Raw genomic sequence first — 22,210 nt, 5'->3', positions numbered from 1 at the left:
GCTCAGGTTAAAGACATGGGAAGGATGGGACAGGTTCAGGGTCAGGTTACCTCTTGGCTCTTGCCATCACTACTTCGGATGTCAGGCTTGCAGCCATGATGAAGGCTAGCTGAAAAGCTAAGCACCATGTGAAGCCAAAAGCAACAGGATGGCTTTAGGCAGTATACACTGACTGCAGACTGCAGTGCAGACAACTTGCCAAGCCAACAATTAGTGGTCCAGCTACGCTGCATGACCTGGATAATGGCCACCGGATTTTAGAAAAATCGGTTCTCTAATCCTCCACGGTTTAAGTACATTCTAGCAAACAATCTCATCCAACTCGATGAACTATTCTTCTTTCACCATTTTCAAGTGCATAAAGTACAGATCCTCTATGACTCCCTTGGAATCAAGTTTCCTTTGATTTTACTAGCACTATGATAGGTCTAAACTATTGTTCTGCAAAATTAAAGCTCTGGCAACTTAATTGGTCAGAGAAATTGCTCAAATCACATTCCGCACTTAGCGTTAAAAAGCCCCAGAGCTCGAGATAAACTCTAAATTACTTTGTGACAGGTGGCTGGGCAAACTGTTGCAATTGATGAACAACATGAGACATTCTAGGCCGCATAGAAGGGACATTTTGCGTGCAAGCATACACAAGGTCAACCACCTTCTGAATATCACCAGCTTCTGGAACATCAGATGTTGATGAAGATATGAGAGGATCCAAGAGCTCCGGGTAGCGATGTGCCTGCACCAGAGGCGTTGCCCATTCAAATATACTCTGCCAACCCACTGAATCAACTTGCTGAGCAGGCCTACGCCCACTTACTATCTCCAGCAGCAGCACTCCAAAGCTATAGACATCACTCTTTGTTGTGAGCTCATTCCTATATACAAACTCGGGTGCAAGATATCCATAGGTTCCACCAGCCATCACAGTCCTCTCATGCATTACCTCCCATGGAACAATCTTTGAAAGACCAACCCCCATCAGATGGGCTCCAAACTCTTCATCAAGTAGTACGTTGCTTGCACGTATATCCCGGTGCACAACATGTGGCTTAACCTTGTCATGCAGGAACCTGTATTAAGATATAAACTTGTGAAACACATCTGACCAGGAAAAAAGAGTAAAAGCCTTCCAAAAAGTATGAAGTACATAAACTAATTCAAAGTTATATAAATGAGCTAAAAAATCAGCAAAAATTGAAAATTAATATGTAATTATGATCGCAGTGAAAGTTTTCTATTCAAGAGTGTTCTGTAGTGCTGAGGTGGCAAAACTAATAAGAATGAACTGAATTCTTTCAGCCCATAACTAGGAGACATTCTAACAAGCATGCCTTCATGAACTTAAACAGACAAGAGAGGTGATATAAAGAATTGAAAAGGATTTATCAGTACATAAATAACACACCTTTAATTAAGAAAATAATGAAAAAGGAAGAATAATTAATAAGTAAGAAAATCTTTTTAGAATTTAGAAAAATAGAGCAAGTCTAAAAAAATGTCCGTAAGTGGCAGCAGCAACAGTGATACCAAAAGTAACAATTACAGTTTCATTTAAAGAAGAAAGAGGCTCTAGTGTTTGTACTCACGCAATTCCTTGGGCAAGAGTTGTAGCAATTTTGATCCTCATGGCCCAATCCAAGCTCCTACCACCCCTCGGTATGTGGTATAGCCATCTATCCAAGGGTCCATTTGCTATAAACTCGTATACAATGTAGCGGTCACCATGATCATAACAGCATCCTTTCACAGCCACTAAATTCGGATGATGAAGCTTAGCAACCCTTCCAATCTCAGAATAGAACTCCTTTTTCCTCTGAAAATTAGATCTCTTCAACCTCTTAACTGCCACCTTTGATCCATCAGGTAGAAGTCCACTGTATGTGCCACCTGTTTTTGCATCCCCAAGAAGACGATTTCCTTCACTGAAATTTTTTGTAATTGACCTCAATTCGTCACATGTAAAGATTTTCCATGAGGGGGGAACCAATGCAGAAGCAGCAGGATTAGATAGTTTCCTAGATCTTCTACGCCTCTTACTCCGCTTATATGCCAGGAGCCAAACAACAACAGCAAATGTTGTGCACAGAACCAACCCACTAACAACTGCTAGAATAATGAGATACTCCTTATGGCAATGCATGTAGTAACATTTGTCCTCTGCAAGTAGAAAAATATAATCTCAACTAAAATGGCAAAGATATTAAAGAAAGAAAAAGGTAAAATATATCATCTAATAGGGGCACGAGATGCTATAACTACTCCTAAAAATTTTAATTAATCATATATCTTACCAATATCAACCATGCACAGAAAAGCATGAGATGCATTGCATCTCTCGCTCCCTAGAGTTGCTGATTCATTCTTCACCAATGTACACAAATCAACTGAAGCATTGATAGTGGGTAATCCAAGAATTGATTCATTCCAGAGCGAAGTATTATCCGACCACTTCCAACCAAAACTGACATTAAAATTGCTAACTCTTCCTCCAACCCAGCAACCATTGACAATTTGACCACACAGTACTTGAGCAAATCTTAGTTCTTCAAATGATGTAAGGGCTGCTAAGTGTCCATGATATTGTTTACAATGGCTCTCTGATTCATCCCATGACTGGAAGCTGTCATTGTACCCAAAGCACTTAGTCTTATTTGGACCAATAACCCAACCAGAAGGGCATGCTGCTGTCATCCATGATCCAACAAAATGAAACAGCTCAATTTCAAAACATGTCACTATTTACCACAACAATGAACAAAATCATTCAGCCTAAATCTCAAATCATCAACATATCTTTCTTAAGAAATCACAGTTATACTATCAGGAAGTATGCAATATGACAATATATGATATAATCAGTCTACAATAAAGCCAATACGTATTCATCCAGCCTCAAAAGGTGTATGTATTGGGATGCAAGGTGATACATTATCCATTTTACGGCATTCAGCGTTATACACGGTATCTAGAGATGTCTCCTTACTTTTTGTTAGAAGAATAACTTCTCCTAGGAACGTAAGGAATGACAAGGTGATTTGTTATCAGTTCTCCAGATTTTGGACAAAGCCCAAATTTCTGTTAAGAATATTATGTACTCTAAGGTTATAACTATAATAACATAGCCAGGTATTAGAAGTTTCAGCATTAATTTACTTTGAGGAAACAGGTAAAATATAAACACATCCCCCGAATAGAAGTCTCCCTCCTAATTTGCAATGTAACACCTTTTTTCCATTAATATTTCCATTATCAGCTTGATACTTGCATTTATATTTGCACAGCAGTTAGTCAAGTGGATGCCAACGTGTCACTTCGTTTGAAACTCTTAAACTTTTTTCCATGTAAATGAAAATCATTTCAATAAGTAAATTTACAATCTTATGCATGGGAATAAACAACTTTAAAAAGCCATTTTGGAGTATTTGTGAACTAAACTTAAATGCCACTAATCTTATCCAATTATCTCTTTCTTCGACTTGTGGTGCATGTGTGCGTTTGGGTGCAAAAGAACAGAAAGCATTGCCAGTTATCTCCAAATTTAGTTCCTTTAAAAGCTAAAACAGTAAACAAGTTAAAAAGATAACATGCAAATCTTGCACCTTTATTACCTTCATTCTTGGAAGTATTATTAGATTTTGCAGTCGATCCATTAGAAATCTGAGACACCAAAATGATAACCAAAACCGAACATTCAGAATACAAGTTATAAATTTACAAGTTGCATATATTTTTCTAATTTGCCTTCATTTTTTCTTTTTCGAAAGCTAGGTTGCGCAATCTTACTGTGTCAGAAGCCACAAGTAGGAGAACCAAAGAAGTAACTAAGAGGACAAATTGCAGAGGGAGCAGCTTCACTTCCATCAAAACTCTCTCTTTAACCCTTGAAACAGGAAAAAAAAATCAAAATTAACTATCAAAGCGATTCCTTACCAATTAAATATTACCAAGTTGGGCACAAATAAAATCAAACACAGTTTGATTGCTTGGAGACCAATGAACATTAAGCATATTAAACATACATAGGTTCATCGAAAAGCACTTCTTTTTTTTTTTAAAAAAATAACTAAAATTTTTGGTTTTTCAAGAGTAGCAACGGTGCCAAAGAAATGAAGATACATAGAAAAGGCTAAGCAAAAAGGGCAGAGAATAAAACCAGTTCAACCTACAAAAAGAAACAAAAACATATAATAACCTCCAAAACCGTATAGCAAGAAGCTGATCATCAGAATTCGTCTCCAAGAAACCCTAATCCTCCGTCTGGATGCACAGAAAAGCAGAGACACTAAAACAAGGAAACAAAATTTGGGATTTTCTGAATTTAGTAAATGATAACATAGAAACAATCGATATTCAGAAAACCCAATCCTCTATTCATTTTCATAGGGTTTCCCAGCAACCGAACAGAGAGCTAGAATTTGGCAGAGAGAAGAAGTTGTAGTGGAAGAGAGGCGAGAAAGAGAGAGAGATTGTTGAAATAAGTAAGGAGTAGATGGGAATGTTTAATGCAGACTGAGAAGTAGAAATTTAAAGGCAAATCAGTAAATGCTAGGCTTCTGGGTCTTGTGCATTTTGCACTTCTTCTGGTTCTAGGTAATAACGGTGGACCTCTTTGCAGAGACCGGTCTGGTGGGTAGTTGGGACTTAAAAAGACTTCCGCTGATTTTTACTTTCTTCATTTATTTAATATAAAAATTCCACAAACAAAAACCGTCTGTAGCAGTAGCTATTGGGACTTGTACAGGCAGTTACTTTAGCTTTGTCAGCCGTCATGGAGTTAATGTTGTACCATTGATTTAATTTTTGATGTAGAAATGGCAAATGCAGATCATCCCTCAATTCAACTTTTAACCAAAATTAAATTATATTGAATTCTACTAGGAAAGGAAAGTAACAGAGACTGTCTGAGCCCACTGATGTCTATCTAAACCAAACATGTCCATAGCCCAACCTATGCTGGACCCTCTCTCATGTTTTAAGCCCAACTTCTTTTGACCTTTTCAATAGATACAAGCCCTTGAAAGAAATCTATTACAGTTCACTGGATTGTTGGAGGATGTGAGACCCTTAACCAATCAATTAAGCCGGTTTTTCCATCATTGTCGTCTTCATTCTATCTATATCTCAACTTTGCTTGAGATTTCTGGACGTAGTAGTGGATCCATTGTGCTTGCAGAACCTGTTAACTTTATTGTTCATGGATTAAAACTAGCTAGTACTCTTGTAATATACAGTCTCTTTCAAGGTTCCAAATAGATATATCACCAGTATGGAAGGATAAAACGAATCCAAATCTTTACAAGAGTTTCAAATTGGTCATGCATGTTCAATGACAAGGACTTTGCAGGAGAAGTGAACTCGGTATTTGGCTTTGCATGCAGGTGATTGGAGAGTGCTCCACAAATACTTGCAAGTTATGGCCACAGTACTTGAACGAATCAAAACCAATGGCTAAGTCAGTTGATGGTTTCAGCATTCACAGATCAAACAAGACACAGAGAGACAGACTTGCAAGCCTTCAACAAGGCTTGGGTCTATATATTTTGTGGCTTCATTCGCTGCAGCCACCAACCAGATCAGTTGATGTCGTTGGTGAGTGAGCGACGAGTACTGTCTAGTGAGGTAACAGCACCACCAAGGAACAATAATGTCCAGCAAAGACCATTAAAAAAAGTAATCAGCCATTCACGATTGAATAAAGATCGTGCGAGAAAAAAAAAAAGGCAATGTCTTTCAGCCTTCACATCCAGTTTTTGCTTTACTATTACTTGATGCATATGCAGATGCAGTCTCAAAGAAATAAGAGATTTCAACACCTCGGACGCCAACATTATCAGAGAAATATAAGATATTTCAAGGCTTGGTTTTGACAGAGAATTATATATATATATGAAGAAAACAATGTGCCGTTATATAGCTTAATGCTTCTCTTGATAAAGATTAGCTCACTCACCGGGTGATCCAAACTAAACCTTTTCCCAAATTTCTGACAGGATAGCATGTAAACCACATGATGTTTAAATACCATGATTCTATAATGTAAAGTTTACTAATTATTAGTAATCAAGTTAAAACATGTTTGGAAGTTTGAAAGAAGAGGGAAGTCAAGTCCTACATGTATACTCACAGTGTGGCAGACGGCAGGTAAGGGAATTCTGTCGAAACATATATTAATATAACCAGTTAAGAAGAAAAATGAACTTCGGTTGGAAGTCTGTTTTTTCAGTGTAGAATTGTCTTGCCGTCTCTGTTTTAGGTCAAGGGTGTTAAGGTGTTATAGTTAGGACATGAACTGAGGACTGAAACGTAACTATTTACAATGGAATCTCTCTCACTCTCTGCCTCCCCATCTCTTGAATTTGAAAAAGGAAAAGAGATATTGAAACAACAACGGGCCGGCTAAAATTACCAGGGTCGGTACCACATCTCCTTGTAGGTTTGCTGGCTGCTGATTGCTAGTGGATATATGTGGGGATGGCAGAATATTCATCACTAGTAATAAATTTCCTTAAAAAACCGTCTATATTCCCTTTTTACATATAAAGCTTGATTTAGGTTTTTTGATCCCAGCTTGGGAGGGTGTTGGTCCCTCTTTGCCCTTGACGGCAACCGCATAAACTCTGGCCCTCTCTCCTCAACAGCAAGCTGTCCTGCTGTCTGCAGCCTGCGGGTCTTGCTTGGCTTATTAATCAACGAAAAACACCGATCTTCTTCCACTTGCCTTCCCTCTAGTTATATATGTCAGAAAAGATGAGAGAGCGGCGTAGAATTACGAGAGAATGGTATATTCTCATTACCTAATAGGGAAAAGAACTCTACAAAGTTTATATACAGAGGTTCAACCTTAAGCTGAAAGAAGAATCAGCTAAAAAGGCTTAACTAACTAATCATTACACTAACTAAATTTTGAAAATAAACTGTACATCAAACGGTGAAGTTCTGAACTTTTAACTCTTTACTGAAAAGACACGTATAAGCTTCTTTCTTTTCTTCTTACCCCATAATGCTTTAGTTAAAATATCTGCAATTTGTGTGTTGCTTGAAATGTGCTTTGGTTTGATCAACCAAGTGAGGACTTTTTCTCTAATAAAATGACAATATATTTCTATGTGTTTTGTCCTCTCATGAAACACTAGATTCTTGCTTATGTGTATAGCAAACTGACTATCAGAATAAAGATCCATTGCTTCATCTTGTTGGATTCCGAAATCTTCTAAGATATTTTTGATCCAGATCATATCACAGCAAGTTGAAGCCATTGATCTGTACCCTACTTCAGCTGAACTCCTTGCAACTACTGACTGTTTCTTTGATTTCTAGCTTACAAGTGAGTCCCCAATGAAGATGCAAAATCCAGTGACTGACCTTCTGGTGTCTGAGCATCTTGCCCAATCACTATCAGCACATCCTGATATTTTTAGAGTAGATTTTGACTTTAATAGTATTCCCTGCCCCGGTGATGCTTTCAAATACTTTAAAATCCTATGAGCTGCAACTAGATGTTCTTTTCCCGATTTGTCCATAAATTGAGATAGAACCTACACATCATAACAGATATCTAGTCTGCTGAAAGTCAAGTATATCAGCTTTCCAATCAATTGCCTGTAGCGTGTTGGGTCTGATAATACTTCCCCATCCTTAACTTTGGAGAGTTTACGGTTATAATCATCGGTGTACTTACTGGTTTAGCTCCAAGAAGCCCATTCTCTTCCAAAAAATCAAGAGTATACTTCCTTTGGCATATTGATATCCCTTCAAGTGACTTAGCAATTTCTAGCCCCAAAAAGTATTTTACTGTCCCCAAGTCTTTAAGTTTAAAAAGAGAGTTCAGAAAATCCTTGACTTTGTTTGATTCCTGAACAGATGTGCTGCCAATAAGAATGTCATCTACATAAACAAGTAATGTTGTAAAATTTCCATCATCTATTTTCATAGTGAACAATGAATGATCTGAGGCTGACTGCTGAAAGCCATATCTCAGAATGGCTGTAGAAAACTTTGCATTCCATTGCCTTGATGCCTGCTTCAAACCATACAGAGATTTATGTAATTTGCAAACTAGTCTTGAATTTGCAATGTACTCCCTCTTGACAGAAAACCCCTTAGGTAAATCCATATATACTTCTTCTTCTAAATCTCCATTTAGAAATGCATTATTTATATCCAGCTGAGGCAAATGCCAATTACATGTTGCTGCAAGTGCAAAGAAAATTCTCATTGTTGTCTGTTTTGCTACAGAACTAAAAGTTTCCTGGTAATCAAATCCTGCTACCTAATTATAGCCTTTTGCAACCAGGCATGCTTTGAATCTTTCCACTTCACCATTTGCATTCAGTTTCACCTTATATAACAACCTGCAACCAATGGTATGACAATTTGAAGGTGGAGGTACAACAGTCTATATGTCATTATCCTTTAAAGCTTGCAATTCAAGAGCCATGGCTTCTCTCCAGTGAGAATCATTCACAGCTTGATGGTAAGAAACAGGTTCCTGTATATGTGATAGTGAGGTGGTAAAGGACTTGTATGAAGGAGCAAGTTTTTGAGGTGATAGGAATTTGGCAATTGGATGGGAGTTAACATGGTTGATTACTGGTGGCAATTTTGTATAGTATGCTTCTAGATATTTTGGAGCATGTCTGATTCTTGTACTTTTTCTTGCAGGCACAAAGGTGTTTTCATTAGTAGTTGGTTCAGGCTGATTTGTGCTATTTGCAATAGGCAAACTGCCTGAAGGTGATGAACCAGGTGAGGTATTATTGATATCTGAATTGGTATGGTTTAATTGGGGTGATATAGGTTCAGACAGGTCAAATTCAACTTGTTCATAGTTTTGAAATGGAATTACTACAAGGTTATGGTCAAAATGATCAAATATATGTCATGCACAGTAAGTGTTTGATGAAATGTAAATGGCTGCTGATCATGCTCTTTAATTCGAAATGGAAATGTTTGTTCATGAAAAATCACATTGTGAGACTTTGACCTTTATAAACTCGTAGATAAAAGAAAATGCGATATCCCTGATCAGAGGTAATTTCGTCATTTCCTTAATAAATCCTTAAAAATAAGATTTTAAACAATATTATGGTCTAAGTAGGCCTAAGGCATAAATGGATGGTTAAATAAAGGTAAAATGATGAAGAAAATAAAAATGATGATGATTTTCATGATAAGGGTAAAATGGTCATTTTTCACCTCAGGTCAAAATTTTTAAGTTTTCATGAACCCGAGCATTTCTAAACCATTATGGACCTTGTCCCAGTGTCAAAGGAGTAAAAGATTGCATAAAGGATTGGAAGAGAACAAGTTGACTTGTGAGGGCATTTTGGTAATTTAAGTGGAATGGATAAGCTTTGGCTATAAATATTTCTTTCTTCCAACAGCTTCTTCTCCCATTTTCCAGCAGCTTCTTCTTCTTCTTTCTTCTTCTTTTTCACGTTGCTTCCAACCTCCATGGAAGCTTGACATGAACCTCCATAACTTCCCTCAAAATAGCTCCACTTTTCATGCTTTTGGTGCACCTTTTCATAAATCCTTGTGCTCTTCCACTCTCTCTCTTTAAAACTCTTGAAAAATCTTATTTCCATACTCTCTCTCACTAGTTAGGTGTTTTAGAGTGAGAAAGAGGAAGCTTTATTAAAAGCTTGAAAGTTTTTTGAAAGAATTTCAAGCATAAAGCTACCAAGGTGAGTAGTGAACTAGAATTGATTTTTAGTGTTGAAAATGATTAGTGTTTAGACTTGTGGGTGTTTTGGTAATTGAGGTTGGAAATTCACTTTGGAGTGATTAGGATTGTGAAAATGGATAGCCATTTAATGGCACTTGGAAACTAGGAAATGATAGCTTTTAGAACTTGTAATTATGAGAATTGAGTTAACTGTGATGTTAATGTGATGTTAGGTTCCAATGAAGCCCCACCGTCCCATTTAGACCATTAGGGAAGTTAGAATCGACTAAAAGTTGAACAAAATACTGGTGAGTGGACTTGCATTTCAAACTTATTTTGGGAATGCGAATGTGTTTGCACAAGATTTTTGAATGATTTTATCCAACTTTTCTTTGCAAATGTGTACCGGAGAACAAGCCTTGATTAAATGTTTTTGATATTGTGAAATGTGAGATGTGTATAAGGATGAATCCATATGCTTTATATTATGTTGGTAGGTGTGTATATATCTTATGAATATATGCTGTGTATTGATGAATGATGTTGGGTGGTGATGTTGAAGTGTGCAAGTAGGGAGTGCACACATGATGACGATGTATGTATATGTAATTGTGTGTGTTATAGAAAGCTCATGAATATGGTTTATGGTTGTAATGCATGTTAAATTTGGCATGATGAATTTTGAGAATTTTTCATTTTCTTGCAAATTGATTTTTATGGCAACATCAAATGGATTTTTAGTGCAAAGGAGGTCCTTTTTACACTTAGGTGCCCTGCTTCTCGCTGCAGGAAGAAACATTCTGTTTTGGCAGCCAACAACTAGTTGCAGCGAGAATAAATCTCGCTGCAGTGAGAAACTCTCAGGTTTTGATGCAATACTTTCACTTCAATGAGGATTTTGACCATCTTTCCTTCTGAATTGGGAAAAGTGGTGAACATCAAAGTTGTAGCACTATCTCTTATCTTCCTAATGATCTAAAAATCAGATCAATTGGACTTCTGTAGCGGAAGATATGATAGAAAAACTAAAATATATACAAACTAACACTATTTCTCATTGCAGCGGGAAATTTTCTATTTTTGCCGCCTGAATCTTGCTGCAGCGAGAATGAACTTCGCTGCAGTGAGAAACTTGTTGCCATGCTTGCTACCTTGCTTGATTTTGACATATTTTTCACCCATTTAACTTTATGGATGGATCTTGGGTTTTTGCAATACTATGAGGTTATTAATCAAAGTTTGAAATGAGGGGTTTTTAGTAAGAAAATAAATCAATTGCATTGTTTTTGAAACAAGTGCATCATGATTTCCAAATTCTTCCTTCTTGTTTGCTTGTTTCCTTCTTATGTTCACTCACTGAGTTTATATTCACTGTTTTCAACTTCATGTTTTCAGATCAAAAGGCAACCGGTAACTAGGACGGAATGTCCTCGTAGACTTGTATCCATATTTTGGTAGGTATCAATGGCATTCAGTAGCTGCACCTTCACTATGGTTGCTCCGTTGGAAGTCTAGAGTCCTTTTTGTTGAACACGCGTGCCCTGATGTAAATTGTTAAGACGTGTATATGTCTTAAGCAATAGATGTTTATATTGTTTAATGTTGCCACTATGTAATGGCACGGATGATATTATTTTGAATCATATAAATGTGAATATATGGTTTCGATAGAAAAGTCTTGACATACGCGTTAGTAAGAACTTCGAAATACAGTGGTAAGAACGAATGATGAAATTGATGAATGGAGTCACATAGATAGGCTTGCTTGGGCTTAGTGGGTTATGTCCATTGGGCCCATGCGCCGGTTATGGCTCAGGAATTGGGTCGTGGCAGACTCTTGATATTAGGACTTTGTTAGCACTGAGGTCATAAACCTTATAACCCTTCATGTTATTTGGATAACCTAGGAATATGCACTTAGTGGCCATTTTATCTAGTTTTTTCCTATTTTGTGTCAATGTAGACACAAAGCACAAACATCCAAATACTCTCAAATGGTCATATGAAGGTAATTTGTGATGCAAGAGCTCATATGGTGTTTTATTGTGAAGAATTTTACTTGGCAACCTATTAATGGTGTGAACTGTTGTCAAAACTGCATCTCCCCAAAAATGTATAAGCACATTTGACTGATGTAATAGGCCTCTTGCAACTACTAAAATGTGTTGATGCTTCCTCTCAACAATTCCATTTTGTTGATGAGCTTCAACACATGACAATTGGTGAATTATACCAGTACTTGCAAAGAAATCAAGTAATCCTAATTCTCTTGCATTATCAGTTCTTATACTTTTAATGGCAGAATTGAATTGTTTTTGAACAAAGGCATTGAAAATAGGAATGATTATAGAGACTTCTGATTTAGTTTCATTAGGAAAATCCAAGTAAACCTTGTATGATCATCAACTACAGTTAAAAAATAACATTAACCAGATATGGTTGGGCTTTCATAAGGTCCCCAAATGTCAACATGCATAAGTTCAAAAGGGATTTTTGTGTTCTTAACATGTACTGGAAAAGGCAACTTTCTTTGCTTTGCCAAAGGGTAAATTTCACAAAGTAATTGATTTGAACACTTAACATCTGCACATTGTTGATGTATAACATTCAATCTTTCAAAGGAGCATAACCAAGTTTGAAATGCCATAAATCAAAAGCTTTTTGTCCTGTACTACATGCATTAATTGACAAGTTGAAAGGTCTCTTAACAAGTTTATCAAAGGAATAGTTTGACAATTCTTGCTCATCTTTCTTAGGTTCCATGACATATAAACCTGAAGAGGCCCTAGCTACCCTAGTAACTGTCCATGAATGAGTGTTCTGAACAATACAATATTTGTTAATAAAGAGAACAGAAGTATCTTTTGTTTTGGTGAGTTGTCCTATTGAGACTAGATTGAATCTAAAACTTGGAACACATAAGACATTTTTTAGAGTTAACAGTGATGTCAATTTAATAACGCCTACATGTGTTACTATTGCTCTTTTGTTATTTGGTAGATGAACAAAACTATTAGTAACAGGCCTAGCTAAAATGAACATGTCTAGAGAATAAGCAATATGATCTGATGCTCCTGAGTCCATAATCCGGAAATTTGATTTTATCATGTCAACGTTAACATTTCTGAAATTAAATGGCATGTTATTGACTGTGTTAAAACATGAATGGCCTAAAATAATACTTGCAAAAGCTGAATTGATCAAGGAAGTGTTTGTCTGCAAGGTGTTTGATGAAAAGCTCTTACCATCAGAATCTGTTAAACCATTCTCACTTAAGAGCTCCATTAATCTCCTTACTTGCTGCTTGATGATGGACATCTGAGATATGGATGAATTCCCTCCAAACTCTTCTTCCTTTTCAAATTGACCTTCTCTTGCTGATGAGTCAATGGTTGCAGAGACATTGTTTACAATTGCCTTCCCTTTGCTGACATTGTTCTTCCCTTTGGTAAGTTTGAAGTCATCTGGAAATCCAACCAGCTTGTAGCACTTCTCTTTTACATGTCTCTTCTTCCCACAATGATTACAAACTATGTCCCTTTTAACTTTCTTCTTCCCTTTTGTTGCAGTATACATTACAGCTATTTTAAGAGTTAGCTGTGTTTAAAAAAGCATGCTTCTCTGTGCTTCTTCCCTTAGAACCAGACTGTACACTTTGTCAAGAGTTGAAATAGGATTCATGAGCATTATCTGGGATCTCACAGCAAAAAAGGATTCGTTCAAGCCATTCAAAAACCTAAAGACCATGTCTTTCTAATGCTGTTCAGAGTTCTTCTTGAAGCAATTTGGATTGCAATTTCCACACTCACAATGTGGTAAGGGTATGAAACTTACTCCTCCCATACCCTTTTTAGTTCAATGAAATAGGTATCCACTGGTCGTGAACCTTGTGTTATGTTACCAAGAATGTATTGCAGATTGTATATCCTAGTGTCATCAGGTTGTGCAAAGTTTTGTTTCAGTGTAGCCTAGATTTTTGAGGTAGTATCCATGTAGAAAACTGTTGATGCTATAAACGGTGAAATAAATCTAATAGCCAAGCCACTATTAGGTTGTTACAATGGATCCAAGGGGAGAATAAAAATCTAAAATGTCTAGTTTGACTATGGTTCCATTGATGAAGCCTATTTTGTTTCTAATAGATAGGGCTAACTAGAAAGACCTACTCCAAGTAACATAGTTGCTTGTGGTTAGCTTGGGGTTAATCACAACAGAACCTGGATGGTTTGTATGGTGGGTGAAATACGGTGACTGTGGATCCCTTGTTGGTGAGATTTGTGTTTGAGCCATGGTTTGAGACTTTGACTCATTATATCCAGATTCAGACATAATGTTTTGTGGATTGACAGATCAAGTTGAATAGTAATGAAGAACAAAAGAATAAATGAGTTTGAGTAAAGTTGATTATCAGAATCCTTACTTAGAGAAGAATGCTGATGAGAGTATGGTAAGAAATTTATGCTATGAATGCTCTCCGATCATTGGCTGTAAAGTATTGGTTGTAGGAATTTTGTACCCTGTTCTGATACCATATCAAAAAAGATGAGAGAACGACGCAGAATGATGAGAAAATGGTATATTCTCATTACCTAATAGGGAAAAGAACTGTACAAAGTTTATATATAGAGGTTCAACCTTAAGTTGAAAGAAGAATCAGTTAAAAAGGCTTAACTAACTAATCATTACACTAACTAAATTTTGAAAATAAACTATACATCGAACGGTGTAGTTTTGAACTTTTAACTCTTTATTGAAACGACGCGTATAAGCCTCCTTCTTTTCTTCTTACCCCATTATTATTGAAACAGTGCATCTGGGGACTTCTTCCTGTGGCTTTCTTCTCCAACCCGATCTCTCTGTTCTGCACAGCCACTTATCTAGTTCTTCAATTCTTTAATCCTTCAAGTGTGAGCTCAACAATATATTTGAGCGAATGACTGAGCTTATAAATGTATGCAATTTCTGAAAGAGCAGCTCAACTTGTAAACCACCCTCTCTTCTCTTTTCCTTCCAATTCATTTTTATATCAATAATGAGAAAGATTCACTCTTTCTCTTGCAAATTCTTGACAATCTCCTGTTTCGTTCTGCTCTTGCCTATTTTAGTCTACTCAAAGTGCGTATGCGAGGCAGAAGACCAAGAAAGAGAGCAAAACTCAGCTCTGGCACTCAAATTCAAGCTCGTAGCAATAGCTTCGATTCTCGTGGCTACTGCTACAGGAGTTTGCCTCCCGTTTCTGGTGAAGAACATACGGGTGTTGCAGCCTGATAAGGGGACATTTTCACTGATCAAGACGTTCGCCGCTGGGGTTATCTTGGCAACCGGGTTCATCCACATACTCCCTGATGCTTACGAGCGCTTGACAAGCCCATGCCTGAGTGAAAATCCATGGCATCATTTTCCCTTTGCAAGTTTTGTAGCAATGGTGGCTGCGATATTGACTTTGATGATGGAGAGCTTTGCCACTGGGTACCATAAGAGGAACGAGTTGAGCAAGGCGCAGCCTGTGAACGGCGATGAGGAAAGCGAAGAGCATGGTGGTCATAGTCATGGTCATGGTCATGGTCATGGTCGTGGGGGCCATGGTCATGGCTCTGCTTTTGTGTTGGACCGAACAAAGTCATCGGATCTTATTCGACATCGCATTGTTTCTCAGGTAAGATTGGAATGTGCTCTTATCATAATTAATGGCATTTAATTTTCTTGATGATGATGATGATGATAAAACTATGCTCCTCGATCCTGAGGTCCAAATTCTACCTAAAAATAATTCAAGTGGTCCACTCAGTCTCAGTTGGTGCAAGTGGTAAGGTGGCCCTTCTTGTTTACCAAAGACAAAAAATCCAACTCATGTAGTCTTTTAATGAAGGCAAGAAAATGGACTTTTATTTTAAGGGATTTTTTTATTCAATATTGAATTTTGTCATTATACTTTAATTTTATTGAATTTTTACCGTTATATATTCAATACCATTGATTTCTTTGTAAAAAAATGAAAATTGAAATAGTCTCGTTAATAGAATTAGTAAATTATCGTTAATTCTATTATTTTGTTTTCCAAAAATAACAATAAGAATCCATAGATGGTTGTGTTACGATATAGTTCTATAGACAAATATATATTGCTTGCTCCATCAAGCTCTCTTTGGGTGCATTGGTCTTTTAATAACCAACTTTAGTGGTTGTAATGGCTTTCTTTTTCCTGGTTTTTCTCTGAAGAAAATGGATGCACTCTGCCATTTCTTTACATACTTAGTTTAACAGAGCAGCAGATATCAACATCATACCGCAACAAATGGACAAACTAAACGTGACAGCTGGCCCTGCACAAAAAAGTGGCAGTAAATTGTAGTTTTAATTTTGATTACCTTCAAGATATCCCATCTATCTTTTTGCACCCCAACCTCTTTTCTTTTTCCTCGGGAGGGGATTGGATTTCTTGGAAAAATGACAAGGAGTCTGACGTCTCAAAGTATTAACTTGTGTTTCATGCTTACTTAGACATGTAGAAAGAGATAAAAGGTATTGTAATTGCGTTTCATTTCTCTGTTTTTCTGTCTTTTTCGCTGTATTGCGCATGCAATGTTAAAATTTTCACAGGTTTTGGAGTTGGGAATCGTAGTTCATTCTGTAATCATTGGACTGTCCTTGGGTGCTTCTGAAAATCCTCGGACAATCAAGCCTTTGGTAGCAGCAATCAGTTTCCATCAATTTTTCGAAGGAATGGGACTTGGTGGATGCATCCTTCCGGTAGTATCCCAATGATTCATTGCACAACTCATTAAACCGTGAACTATAGAAGCACCAGCAACAGCAGGTCGCTAGCAGTAAAGCTACAAGGATCGATCGCAAAAGCTAAAACAGAAACCAAGAAGAACCAAGAGAACCTTATTGTCCAATAAGGAGAATTGACCTCTAGCGAGCAGTATGAAATCTCTTGATTTCTGTCTAATATGGATCGTTCCCTTGTCCTTTGGAATCGATCTTTGTAGCTCTACTGTTGGCGTCTCGTTGTTGCTGGTGCTTCTGTATGATGAAAATGCTGATGCCGGTGCTTCTATACGAACATTGTTCACTCTCTTGAATTAATACGCAGCTTCTCAATTATCTGAAATGTAGGCAAAATTCAAGCATCGGGCCGTAGCAATAATGGTGTTATTTATCTCCCTCACGGCCCCCATTGGAATTGCAGTTGGCATAGGATTATCAAACGCTTACAACGAAAACAGTCCCACAGCACTGATTGTTCAAGGGCTTCTCAATTCTGCATCTGCGGGGATTCTAATTTACATGGCCCTGGTTGATCTTCTTGCGGACGTTTTCATGAGCCCCCAAATGCTAAGTAATATTAGGCTCCAACTTGCTACAGCTTTCACCCTCCTCCTTGGAGTGTGTTGTATGTCGCTCATGGCCAAGTGGGGAGACCATTAATGTTCCTTCATTTTCTACCTCCGACAAGTTAATTTGTCAAAATCTCCTTGCAATAACCAAGTGTTTAATCGCGGTTACCAGTAGCCTGTGAATGTATATGAACAATGTAAACATTCTATCAAACTTAAATTAAGATGCATTAAGTGACCTAAGACCAACTTCTTAATTTCACAAAAAACTGCCACTGTTGAAATTTCAAGCAAAACAGTGCAACCATTTTGGACCATGTGTAAAAATAGACAAGAAATATTACTTGGCCTCCATGTGCTAGTTTCAGATGGCATCCAAATTCAATGCAAGATTTGAGAAGGTGACAGAACTTTGAGGTCGAGATAGGGACAAAGAGGCTGTGTGTTTGACTCACGCAGGACAACAAGGAGTGCATCTTTATTAGGTTAGGGACCCGACCGGTCCTTGGCAGGGAGTCCCTTTAATTTCTTGCAAATTAGCTTCAGGTTCCAATTGCTGCAAACGCTGACACTGGTGCATTATGTACCTCAAGCTGTCAAGCAAAACTCCCCTTTTTCCCTAGGGGACTGCAAGAAGCATGATTGCTGATGTTTACCAACCACGTGGTTTTTAAAAGCTAAATCTTAAAATTTTTAAGAGTAATATGAAAGCCTACATTCAGTTTAATTACTGGTTTAACAGTTTTTAAGTATAAATCACGTAATTCATAAAAAATTTAAGTTCAAATTGCTAATAGTGATAGATTTAGATTGTTATATAAGTATTAATAATTATATTCATATTTAATGTGAGCTGTGGAGTATCACAATTGACAATTTAAATAATCGACCCGAATCACTCAAATTAGACGAAATAACTCAAAATAGACTAAATCAAATCAAATTATGAGACTCCTGACAAAAAAGAACAAAGGCATTATGTCAAATATGGTGGCTTTGCAGTTGGCTTCCTTCCTTATTGAATTATTGAAACTACTAATAATTTTAGAAAATTATTAGTATTAATCTTTGTTGAACGATTTCAAATCATTATGGTCTGACGCTGAGAATATATGTGGTGTGGATATTAAGCTCTTATTTGCGAATTAGACACTAATGCATACGCCACCCCATTCGTTTCTATTATTTGGTGAGAACATCAGGGCAGTCTCATGCTGTCGTGCATAAGCAGACTGGGGCTGCTTTAAATGTAAGTATGCAAATCGTAACCCACCACACAAAACTAATCCCTTCTAAACAAGGAATACTTCCTCTCTATCTCTCTTTTGAAGCCATCACTTATAAAGCTCTGATCGATCTGTTGGCTTCTCTGCAGACTGTGCCTGTCAAACTCAACTCTCAACCCTCTTTAGCTGCTACCAGTCTTTCATTCTTGTGACTGCTTCTCTTCAAGTTTCGCTCATGAAAACAAATTAACTAATGCAGGTTCATAAGCATGCATGTCCTTTAGTTAATTTTCCTTCTTGGGATTTTAATTACTAATTAGAATTCTTGACATTCTCATGAATCTGAATGATTAAATTTGACGAGTTGGACATGCCATAAGATAGCACCCACGATAAGAGAAGAGAGAGAGCAAAAAGTGAAGAAGCAAAACCAAGAGAAAATACATATAATTACTTGGAATTGACCTTTACAAACAAGTAAAAGTGGGTTTCTCCAACTTACTCACCAAAAAGTCCTAATCCTAGTCAGTCCGCGTCCAACACTTTAATAAACTAAAGGTGCAAGTCTCGTATTAATTAATGCCCATTACTCATAATGTCGTCATTTAGTCCACTTGCCACACACATGGCATCCCCAAATCACTCTCATGCACCCTGCATGGAGCTGCATGTCGCCATTTTCAAGAGCTACAAAATGCTACTGCTACTACTATATATACAACACCAACCTCTTCTACTTTTAGCAGTAGTCGTGTAGTAGCAACCTTCCTGATCTCTTTCTCTGTCCGGAGCCATGTGCAAGCTTAAAAATCCCTTTTTCTCTTCTCTCCTTCTTTTGCTTCTTTACCTTCCTGTCCTGGTCTCTGCAGACTGTGCTTGTGAAAACGAGCTGGGAGACAGTAGCAGTAACAAAACCAAGGCTTTGAAATACAAACTTGTTGCAATATCATCAATCTTGATCGCCAGTGCTCTAGGGGTTTCTCTCCCGATATTGGGCAAGAAAATCCCAACTTTTCAACCCGAAAACAATGTTTTCTTTCTGATCAAAGCGTTTGCAGGTGGAGTGATTCTCGCCACTGGCTTCGTTCACATACTTCCTGATGCGTACGAGTCCTTATCTAGCCCTTGCATTGGTGAAAAGCCCTGGGGGGTTTTCCCTTTCACGGGGTTTTTGGCTATGGTTTCTGCCATAGTGACGATGATGATTGATACAATTGCGACTAGTTTCTATAAGAGGTCGCATTTCAACAAAGCTTTGCCGGTGAATGGTGATGAGGAGATGCTAGGGGAGCATGGGGGCCACGTTCATGTTCACACGCATGCCACTCATGGGCATGCTCATGGATCCGCCTTTGTATCAGAGGATTCTGGATCATCTGGTCTCATAATTAGGCAGCGTATTATATCGCAGGTATCCTTTCTATCTCTTCTGCAGGAGGTTATGTTACTGTAGAAATGCACTAAACTTCAACGCTCAAATTAGGAAAAACTCTGTTTTTCCTCAATTCTTTTGTTCTGCAATTCCTGCATTTCTCACCCTTTCTTTGCTTTATTATTTTTGTTATCTCTTTTGGGTTTATTCCAATTAATAACATTTCATTTCCAATTAATAACACTAGTAACAAAATAAATAAATGCATTTTTGAACAAATTTTTTGTTTATGGGGAATATCATTTTCCTGCTTTCCTCCGTTCTGAGTCTGAGCCTCCTCTTTTCTTCTTCTTCTTCTTCTTCTTCTTTTATTTGAAACAAGATATTGACAATATAATTAAATGAAAAAGGCGAGATTGTTCCGTACTGTGTAGGTCTTTCATGATTTAAAACCATGGGAATAATCTTTCTAGTATTCATAGGTTCCCCTGCCTTTTATATTTACATTGCGTTGCGTGGGAATAATCTTCCATTGCGGGCTGGGCACCCACAAACTAATTCCCACTATGATAATTGTTCTGATTCAAAGAATATTTGAAGAATTAATTTTTATTTACTGTTTCGTAAAGGTGTTAGAGGTGGGGATTGTAGTTCATTCAGTGATAATTGGGATCGCTTTGGGTGCTTCCCAGACTGCAAAGACAATCAAGCCTCTTGTAGCGGCATTGACTTTCCATCAATTCTTCGAAGGCATGGGACTCGGTGGCTGCATCTCTCAGGTATCTCCTCACCTCACACGGTCCACACATTGTGCATTCCTCTGTCCGCTCTCTGCTGCCCAGAATTTTGAATTCCCCCCACCCCATACATGTAATAAAAGCAAACAAGACGAATAGGAGAAGGTAGTAGAAGCATGACTTTTGATCGTTTCCCATCGGTTGGGGCCCGACTAGTACGCAATCTGTGCAGTCTTTTTTGAAAGCAGAGAGCATTTACTTACTGTTAAGAGTGGTGTTGTGGAATGTAGTTGCAGAAGAAAGTGAACCTGACAAATTATTATTATATCCAGCACATCAGCCGTTAGATGATCACCATGAAAATCTCTAAACTTCTTGTAGTCATTGTTGAATATGTGGTTAAGGGGTCTCTGCAAATATGGGTCCAAGCTAGCACTTTTGGTTTATGAATGAATATCTTGTGCAGGCAAAATTCAAGACCCGCGCCATTGGAATCATGTTACTTTTCTTCTCCTTCACGACCCCAATGGGAATTGCGTTCGGCATGGGCGTATCGAAGATTTACAATGAGAATAGCTCCAAAGCTCTGGTGGTGGAAGGAATCTTCAACTCCCTTTCAGCTGGAATCTTGATTTACATGTCTCTTGTTGACCTGCTGGCTGCAGATTTCATGAACCCCAGAATGCAAAGCAGTATAAAGCTGCAGCTTGGATGTAATCTTTCGCTGCTTCTGGGGGCAGCATGCATGTCACTCTTAGCCAAATGGTTCTGACTGCCTAAGCCAAGAATAAAATACATTTTGTAACCATCCTTTCCCTTTTTGTACTAAACATGGTATCTGTTCTTCCTTGTCTGTTGCTTGAAAAAGTAGTCAACGTGATAGCACATCAATGGAGGAACAAATGCCTTAATTTCAGTGTCGGGTCATTGTGAGCCTGGGAACCATTTTTCAGTGCCATGGCTTTTGAAATAAACAGAGAGTCTTTTGGTTCTTCCTAAGATATCATTTGCTTTCTTGTATGCTTTTCGTCTTCAAAATGAAGGGCTCAAATTGCATGACAATGACATAAATTCTCGACAGCAGGCAAATTAATTATTCATTCCCTGTCTGCATGTTGATTTTGTAAGATTAATCAACATAGATTTTGCCCTTTAATCTCTTAGGTTGCATGCAAAGTTAAAAATGTGCTTTTACACATAAGAAACATACTAATAAAGAATACACATATCACATAAAATATATACATATATATATATATGTTTATACAGGTCAGAATTTGAATAATGATCTTTAACGGAACCATTTAGATGAGGCAAATAATTCAATTTATATTTCCTACAAAAAGTTTTTCCAATAATTGTAAAATTGTTGAATGTAAATTGGCATGAAATTTATATTGATATTACAATGATGAATGAATCAGATTGTTTTTATACTCTCTCCGTCTCATTCTTGGTCATTCTTTCCTTCTTTTAAAATGTTCCAACATGATTTTTTTTTCATTTTTAAATGTCTAATACTTTTCTTTTTTTATATTACAAATTTGTTTTTCACTTTTTTTTACTTTTGGATATTAAATAGTATTAAACACCTATATTATATTATATATATATATATATTCGAATTTTAATATTAAATACATCAATCTCAAATTTCATGAAAATTAAATGATTCTTGGTATTTATTTCATTTAATTAATTAAAGAGGCAAGAGAGATTTGAATTGGGCTTGTGAGGCCCAACAAACTATCAAAAGTTGAGGTAATGGCTGTGGATTTTGCTGGGCCTTCAATTATAAAATCTAGTCCAAAGGAGAGATCACCTGGATCCCACAAGATAAGCGACTAGCGAGTGACTACTACGTTATG

At 37.3% G+C, this 22,210-nt stretch overlaps 3 protein-coding genes across 7 annotated transcripts; 2 read left to right on the top strand and 1 right to left on the bottom strand.

Moving 5' to 3' along the window:
* Nucleotides 1–294: 294 nt before the first annotated feature.
* Nucleotides 295–4,641, bottom strand: LOC18607013 (protein kinase family protein / C-type lectin domain-containing protein). 5 transcript variants are annotated; one of them, XM_088803432.1, is made up of 6 exons: nucleotides 4,193–4,641; nucleotides 3,784–3,880; nucleotides 3,600–3,657; nucleotides 2,292–2,735; nucleotides 1,587–2,157; nucleotides 295–1,070 (listed from the first exon to the last, which is right to left on the bottom strand). In XM_088803432.1, exons 2-6 carry the CDS (start codon nucleotides 3,859–3,861, stop codon nucleotides 545–547), a joined length of 1,677 nt encoding a protein of 558 aa, XP_088659558.1. In that variant the 5' UTR covers nucleotides 3,862–3,880; nucleotides 4,193–4,641; the 3' UTR covers nucleotides 295–544. The 5 variants fall into 5 exon arrangements, with proteins under 5 accessions (XP_088659558.1, XP_017971129.1, XP_017971130.1 ...); XM_018115640.2 differs by having other exon boundaries at nucleotides 2,292–2,684; nucleotides 4,193–4,640; XM_018115641.2 differs by having other exon boundaries at nucleotides 2,292–2,681; nucleotides 4,193–4,640.
* A 9,800-nt stretch (nucleotides 4,642–14,441) lies between these two features.
* Nucleotides 14,442–17,250, top strand: LOC18607012 (fe(2+) transport protein 1-like). Its single transcript, XM_018116428.2, has 3 exons — nucleotides 14,442–15,323; nucleotides 16,268–16,417; nucleotides 16,787–17,250. The coding sequence occupies exons 1-3, from the start codon at nucleotides 14,700–14,702 to the stop codon at nucleotides 17,096–17,098; spliced, it is 1,086 nt and encodes a 361-aa protein (XP_017971917.2). The 5' UTR covers nucleotides 14,442–14,699; the 3' UTR covers nucleotides 17,099–17,250.
* Nucleotides 17,251–18,966: 1,716 nt separating this feature from the next.
* On the top strand, nucleotides 18,967–21,341 carry LOC108660910 (zinc transporter 1-like). Its single transcript, XM_018115280.2, has 3 exons — nucleotides 18,967–19,644; nucleotides 20,235–20,384; nucleotides 20,809–21,341. The coding sequence occupies exons 1-3, from the start codon at nucleotides 19,027–19,029 to the stop codon at nucleotides 21,112–21,114; spliced, it is 1,074 nt and encodes a 357-aa protein (XP_017970769.2). The 5' UTR covers nucleotides 18,967–19,026; the 3' UTR covers nucleotides 21,115–21,341.
* Nucleotides 21,342–22,210: the final 869 nt, after the last annotated feature.

This window comes from Theobroma cacao, chromosome 2 (assembly GCF_053813885.1).
Source record: "Theobroma cacao isolate CCN51 chromosome 2, ASM5381388v1, whole genome shotgun sequence".
Taxonomy (NCBI): Eukaryota; Viridiplantae; Streptophyta; class Magnoliopsida; order Malvales; family Malvaceae; genus Theobroma; species Theobroma cacao.
Note: the sequence above shows the minus strand (reverse complement) of the source record. Positions and strands in the feature narration are given on the sequence as shown.